The sequence below is a fragment of the Scomber scombrus genome, chromosome 19 (genome assembly GCF_963691925.1).
Source record: "Scomber scombrus chromosome 19, fScoSco1.1, whole genome shotgun sequence".
Lineage (NCBI taxonomy): Eukaryota > Metazoa > Chordata > Actinopteri > Scombriformes > Scombridae > Scomber > Scomber scombrus.
Genome location: NC_084988.1, coordinates 587,402 through 594,901, shown reverse-complemented (window position 1 = coordinate 594,901; position 7,500 = coordinate 587,402). Strand labels below are relative to the sequence as shown.

General features: G+C 47.1%; 1 protein-coding gene across 1 annotated transcript in view; it reads right to left on the bottom strand.

Annotated features, from left to right (window-relative positions):
- Positions 1-5,471, bottom strand: part of mdga2a (MAM domain containing glycosylphosphatidylinositol anchor 2a) — a 61,456-nt gene extending 55,985 nt beyond the window's left edge. Inside the window, exon 1 of the mRNA XM_062440552.1 lies at positions 5,399-5,471. Within this exon, the coding sequence (XP_062296536.1) occupies positions 5,399-5,456 (58 nt within the window). The 5' untranslated portion in view covers positions 5,457-5,471. The remainder of the gene's footprint in view (positions 1-5,398) is intronic.
- Between the last annotated feature and the right edge of the window lie 2,029 nt (positions 5,472-7,500).

The window sequence follows — 7,500 nt, the reverse complement described above, 5'->3', positions numbered from 1 at the left end:
CGTGGGGACAGAACCTCGGTCCAGACTCTGCACCCGTGGGGACAGAACCTCGGTCCAGACTCTGCACTCGTGGGGACAGAACCTCGGTCCAGACTCTGCACCCGTGGGGACAGAGTCTCGGTCCAGACTCTGTACCCGTGGGGACAGAGCCTCGGTCCAGACTCTGTACCCGTGGGGACAGAGCCTCGGTCCAGACTCTGTACCCGTGGGGACAGAGCCTCGGCCCAGACTCTGTACCCGTGGGGACAGAACCTCGGTCCAGACTCTGTACCCGTGGGGACAGAGCCTCGGTCCAGACTCTGTACCCGTGGGGACAGAACCTCGGTCCAGACTCTGTACCCGTGGGGACAGAGCCTCGGTCCAGACTCTGTACTCGTGGGGACAGAGCCTCGGTCCAGACTCTGTACCCGTGGGGACAGAGCCTCGGTCCAGACTCTGTACCCGTGGGGACAGAGCCTCGGTCCAGACTCTGCACCCGTGGGGACTGAGCCTCGGTCCAGACTCTGCACCCGTGGGGACAGAGCCTCGGTCCAGACTCTGCACCCGTGGGGACAGAGCCTCGATCCAGACTCTGCACCCGTGGGGACAGAGCCTCGGTCCAGACTCTGCACCCGTGGGGACAGAGCCTCGGTCCAGACTCTGCACCCGTGGGGACAGAACCTCGGTCCAGACTCTGCACCCGTGGGGACAGAGCCTCTTTATTTTTACTCTTTTTTAAATTGAGCTCTTACTATTCCTTTATTGTTTTATTTATTATTATATTTGTGTATGATCATATTGTATTTTAAGAACTGTACAGAACTTTGGTTCAACTGAGGTTGTTTTTAAATGTGCTTTATAAATAAAGTTTGACTTGACTTTAAATGACTGTGTGGAAACACTGTGATACAGTCCTCCATCACTGAACCCTGGAAGCACATTAGAAGATGTTTTAATAGTCAGTATGAACAGGAGGAAAGATTACAGAGAGGGAAACCTGACTGCTGCTTTAAGACACACTGTGAACTCATCCTCTACATTGTCTTCAGCCTTTAAGACGCTGTTATGGATTATTTTCATTATTGATGAATCATTTAGTCTCTAAAACATCAGAGAGCTGTTAAGTCATCCTCAAACATCTTATTTTGTGATGACTAACCATCTAAAAACTAAAGATATTCAGTTAGGGATTAGGGTCAGGGTTAGGGTTAGGGTTGGTGTTAGGGTCAGGGTTAGGGTTGGGGTTGGGGTTGGGGTTGGGGTTAGGGTTAGGGTCAGGGTTAGGGTTGGGGTTAGGGTCAGGGTTAGGGGTCAGGGCTCTGATAATAAAATCTGTGTCAGCTTCAGTCTGAACGTTGGTGAATCGCGTCGTTACGAGATCAGAAACTCGTCATCAGCTCGTCATCCGTCTGCAGCAAAGTCACACAAACCTCTCCGTCATTTCACCTCCAGCCTGTTTGTGTGTCACTGACGTAATTTTAATGCTGTATTCTGATTGGTTGGGTTAGGTTTGGTGGGGGGGGAGGGGGATGGGGGGGGCACAGTCATTGAGCATTTGATGAGTTTTGCTTCAGGCCGTCTTTAGTCTGCAAAGCTCCGAGTCTCACAGGAGCAAAGCTTATTTTATTTATAAGGCGCATTTCACTTCAGTGGAAACAACAACAATAGAAGACACAAAAAAACAAGAAAAACACAAACAAATCAGACCAATCAGACGCTTCAGATGCTTCAAACTCAATAAAACTAATCAAAAGGAAAACTGGAAGGTTTTCAGTCTAAAACACATAAAAGTCAAGAAAAAGCAGCAAAGTGTCACATTTGAGGACTTTACAATCGTCCACACCAACAACTATAAATATAGATATACAGGAGTATTAATGGTTGTAACAGCAGTGGATGGAGGAGTTCACACCACAACTATAACCACATCGACAGTGTTGAACGATATCATTGGATCACTTTCAGAGAAACACTGACAGCCAATCAGAATCCTTCCTATAAACCATACAGCAGCCTGACAGCCAATCAGAATCCTTCCTGCCTGATATCTTCTAGATGCTCATGCTGTATATAAATGAGTGTTTTTAAGGTTTAAACTTTCCTTTTTTTTTGCTCTCGGGTTTAACCTTCCTGTTGTCCTCGAGTCACAGAAGGAAGGGAAGGAAGGAGGGAAGGAAGGAATGAAGGAAGGAAAGGAGGGAGGAAGGAAGGAAGGAAGTGAGGGAGGAAAGAAGGCGGGAGGGAGGAAGGAAGGAAAGAAGGACAGAGGAAAGAAGGAAGGGAGGAAGGTAATGGGGAGGAAAGAAAGAGAGAATGAGGGAGGGAGGAAAAAGGAAGGAAGGAAGGAGGGAAGGAAAGAAGGAGGGAGGAAGGAAGGAAGGAAGAAAGGGGGACGGAGGAAGGAAGGAAGGAAGTGAGGGAGGATAGAAGGCGGGAGGGAGGAAGGAAGGAAAGAAGGACAGAGGAAAGAAGGAAGGGAGGAAAGTAATGGGGAGGAAAGAAAGAGAGAATGAGGGAGGGAGGAAAAAGGAAGGAAGGAAGGAGGGAAGGAAAGAAGGAGGGAGGGAGGAAGGAAGGAAGAAAGGGGGACGGAGGAAGGAAGGAAGGAAGTGAGGGAGGATAGAAGGCGGGAGGGAGGAAGGAAGGAAAGAAGGACAGAGGAAAGAAGGAAGGGAGGAAGTAATGGGGAGGAAAGAAAGAGAGAATGAGGGAGGGAGGAAAAAGGAAGGAAGGAAGGAGGAAGGAAAGAAGGAGGGAGGAAAGAAGGAACAGTCAAAACAGACGGGGTCAATTTGTCCCGGGAGGACGACAGGAAGGTTAAAAAAAAGAGTAAAAAAGAAGATAAACGTTAGCGTATTTTGAGTCTAAAACAACCTTTCAGGGAGGAAAAACTTGATGACGATCGAGCCGGCTGGTTTCATAAAGAATGTGGACAAACAGAGTCTGAACCAAACGGTCTGTTACGCTCAATGCGCTCTGCTGATTTTCTTTTTATCCTCTCAGAGTCCGGAGCAGAGCGCGTCATCAAAACCTGACAAAGTGCTGATGAAGTGCGGCCAGTTCGCTGCGATGCTGCAGGGAACAGAGAGCAGGCTGCAATAATCCCAGAGCTGCACGTCTCTGCACAGATGCAGATAAACGTTTGCTGTGGAAGTGTGTCGGCTCGTCTCTGGTTCATTCTGCAGCAGCTTCACCCACAAAGACGAGTTAAAGCATGATTGTGTGTGTGTCATAGACTGTATATATAAAGGACGTAACATCCGTGACATCACCCATTGGTTTGTGGACTGCTGCTCGGAGGCCAATAGTATCGGATCTGAGCAGCGCCATCTGGAAAATTTCAGGTGCATGCTGGGAAAAATTAAAACAGGGATTCTACTTATATGGGCATCAGGAGGAGCATGAGGCGCCCTCCTGAACCTGTGAACCAATCAACCTGTCAATCACCACGTAGCCACGCCCTAATGCATACCCTGCTTTATCATCACATATAAAATCAGGGAGGCCAAAATGTCCCAAATGAACATCATACTGCATTGAAGAAGGCTTTAAACTAGCGATTGAGACCATAAACACATTTTGAAAACGTTTACTGAGGTTAGAAATCAAGTGAGAAATTGGTGAATTCTCCATTGACTTGTATAGAGACGGAAGTCCTTTTGACACCAAAACGGTCGCCCCCTGGTGGCCTTTTGATAGAATGCAGTTTTAAGTTACTTCCGCGTTGGTCTCATTTCAGAGGACCGGAACTCCCCGCCTGGTTTGTAGCTGCAGGACTCAACTCAACTCTGTTCACAACTTACAGACAGAAAAGATGACCATGTTCTCAGACTGAACCATGAAGAAGAAGACATGAACTTAGGCTGCGTTCAGACTGCAGCAAATCTGATTCCTTCTCGAATCCGATTTTTAGGTTTGTCTGTCTACCGTGTTTTTAGCAAGCTGTTCAGACTGGGCCACATTAAAGCTGCAGTTGGTAAGTCTTATAAAAGTAACTTTTTGTCATATTTGCTAAGACTGTCACTATTTAAAGAGCATTACATGACACTAGTCATCTGTAAAAAAAAAAAAAAAAAACAGGCCCATTTAGCCCCACATACTGCTCCTACTGCAAATTGGCAAATTGGCAGAATCCAACGCGACTGGACAAAAAGAACCAATCAGAGCCAGGATGGTGTCTGATGGAGTGTATGACAGCTGTCAATCACTGCTCACGCACACAGACCCCTCCCCCTTCCTCCTCAGCTCGGGAGAGCGGCTTCAGGAGCGTAGAGAAAGTAATGGCGCAGCAACAACCATCAGCGAGGACAAAACTACCGATACCTCCGTTACCAACAACAGCATACATGGTCGCGTGCCGTCGCGCGCACGTCAGCCTCCTCTGGGGGAGGGACTTTGGAGGTAGAGCAGGAGTTCAGCGGAGAAGGAGGGGGAGGGATCTGAAAGTTTTACTTCTTCAAATTTGACGCTAAGTCCTCTCTCTCCTCAAAGTTACCAACTGCAGCTTTAATGACCAATCTGACAGGTTGCTGTGGCAACGGCGTCGGAGCGGAGGCATCATCTAGCGTGTATTGTGTGATGTCATATAATTGCGACAGCAACAACAACAACAAATCCTCGAGCTTCTCTTGAACGGAGCCATCTCCCCAAAGATTAAGAATTTGGTTTGGTCCTCTGTCCAAGGACTGATGTTTTCCTCCATTGCCTCCATTGATATCAGCTAGCAACAACAACTGGAATAAGCCTCCATTGATATCAGCTAGCAACAACAACTTGAATAAGCCTCCATTGATATCAGCTAGCAACAACAACTGGAATAAGCCTCCATTGATATCAGCTAGCAACAACAACTTGAATAAGCCTCCATTGATATCAGCTAGCAACAACAACTTGAATAAGCCTCCATTGATATCAGCTAGCAACAACAACTGGAATAATAACTATTGATATCAGCTAGTAACAACAACTGGAATAAGCGGGTCTGGTGTCGCATAGAGTGACGTAGCGTAGAGATGTAGAGAGACGTCACGGACAGTCAAATCCGATTTGAGTGTGGAGTATTTTTAAATAATATTTCATGTTTTTCTAACAACGTATTTTAGTAGGAGAGAGTAATTATAGCGTATTAAGTCATACAAGTCTTAATAGTCGGGGTTTAACGTCGTCTCTTGTTTAATAGAAGCTACAGCTAACATGCTAACAGCACTGTGAGGCTCCTAAAACAACAACTTCTCCTTTTTTACATTTCCACTTCTACATGTGTTCAATAAACCAGATACAACATGTAAATCAGACAGATTTAGAGGTTCGTCGCTATGCTGATGACACTCAGCTTTATATAGTCGAGTTGAGTAGAGTGGAGCTAGAACTGTATAGTGGAAAAGCACCATAAGGTTCGGTTCTGTTCTGACCGTCGTACCTCTGACCAGGATGTTGGTGGACTTCTTGGCCGGGTTTCCCACGTTGTTGGTGGCCATGCAGCTGTAGGCGCCGCCGTCGTCCACGGTGAGGGTCGGGATGGTCAGCCGGCCGCCTTTCACCACGCTGCGCTTCGGTAGCTCCTCCCCCCCAGGCCTCGTCCACCTCAGGACCGGGGGAGGGTCGCCGGCCGACGCAACGCACACCAGAGTGACCGCCTCGCCCGGGTTCACCACCAACGGGTCGTCCAGCAGGAGCTTAATGGAGGGAGGAGCTGAGGGAGGAAGAGAAGCTGATAAGAGACAGTATTTAACCAATGTTTAACCCTCCTGTTGTCCTCCCGGGTCAAATTGACCTCGTCTCTTTTGACTGTTCCTTCTTTCCTTCTTTCCTCTTTCTTGAATTTTTCCTTGGTTCTACCATTCCTTCCCTCTTTCTTTGCTCCCTCCTCCTTCCATACTTCTTTCCTCACTTCCTCCATTCCTTCCTACCTTCCTTCTCTCCTTACTTCCTTCCTCTTTCCCCCCCTCCCTCCTTACTCCTTTCCTTCCTTCCTTCCTTCCTTCCTTCCTTCCTTCCTTCCTTCCTTCCTTCCGTCCCTCTTTTCCTTCCTTCTTCCTTCCTCCCTCCCTCCCTTCCTTCCTTCTTCCTTTGTTCTTCCTCCCTCATTTCCTTCCTTCTTCCCTCCTTTCCTTCCTTCTTACTCCCTTCCTTCCTCTCTCCCTGCCTTCCCTCCTTCCTTCCTCCCTCCCTTCCATCCTCCCTTCCTTGCTCCTTTCCTTCCTTCCTTCCTCCCTTCCTTCCTTGACTCGAGGACAACAGGAGGGTTAATAAATAACTTAAACTATTAAGCAAGTTTTGATTTTGTATCTCATAATTTTGACTTATCATCGATATCTTTATATTATATTTTCTAACTTTCTATCCTTTATTTTTCTCCATTTTTGCAGTTTTGAGGCAGAAAAAGTCTCCATGTTATATAAGCTCTACTGTACGTGTGTTTCATGAGTATTTACTTTTTAATCTGTGTACCTGTGCGCGTGCATCTGGCTGCTGTAAATCATAAATAAATCATCTGTGAGTTCAGCCTGCAGCTCTCTGACCTGTACAGTAGATCGTGCCGCTTCGCCCCAGGGGCTGATGGGATTTACATGATGTCAGCTTAACAGAGGTCGACTCAGCTATTTTTATCTCCCTCATTATTATTTCTGCGTTTAGCTGCTTTTCTGCAGCTGGTGGAGGCAGCGAGTTGCTCTGCAGCTTTTTATTTCTCTCTCTGATGGGAGTCTGAGGACAGGAAGCTTTTAGATTCACTTCCACACGATTTACACATGATGACATATTTAAAACCTTTAACCCTCCTGGTGTCCTCTAGGAAAGGAAGGGAGGGAGGGAGGGAGGGAGGGAGGGAGGGAGGGAGGGAGGGAGGAAGGATGGAAGAAAAGAAGAAGGAAGGAAAAGAGGGAGGAAGGAAGGAAGGGAGGAAGAAGGAAGGAAAGGAGAGAGGAAGGAAGGAAGAAAGGAGGGAGGAAAGAAGGAGAGAAGGACGGAAGGAGAGAAGGACGGAAGGAGGGAGAAAGGAAAAGAGGAAGGGAGGAAGGAAGGAAGGAGGCTAGGGGGGAGGAAGGAAGAGAGAGAGAAGGAGGGAGGGAGGGAGGAAATAAGGAAGGAGGGAAAGGAGGAAGGAAGGACAGAAGGAAGGGAGGAAAGAGAGAGGAAGGAAAGAAAGAGAGAAGGAGCGAGGGAAGAACGACAGACGGAAGGAAGGAAGGAAGGAAGGAAGGAAGGAAGGAAGGAAGGAAGGAAGGAAGGAAGGAACAGTCAAAACAGACGGGTGTCAATTTGACCCCGGGAGGACGACACGAAGGTTAATGTCAAATATACATATTGGTCTCTGATATCTCCCACAATCCACCTGCATAGGAAGTGGAAAAACATCTAGAAACCAGAGAAAGATTTTAATCAGTCAAATAAATAAATGTTAACTATAAAGTGTTGAGTTCATTGTTTTAACGTTTCTTTGTAATATCTGGTGTTAGAGGCAGATATCACCTGTTATAAGTGTCCTTCATTATTCAGCGCTTTCCTCAAAAACTGAGATAC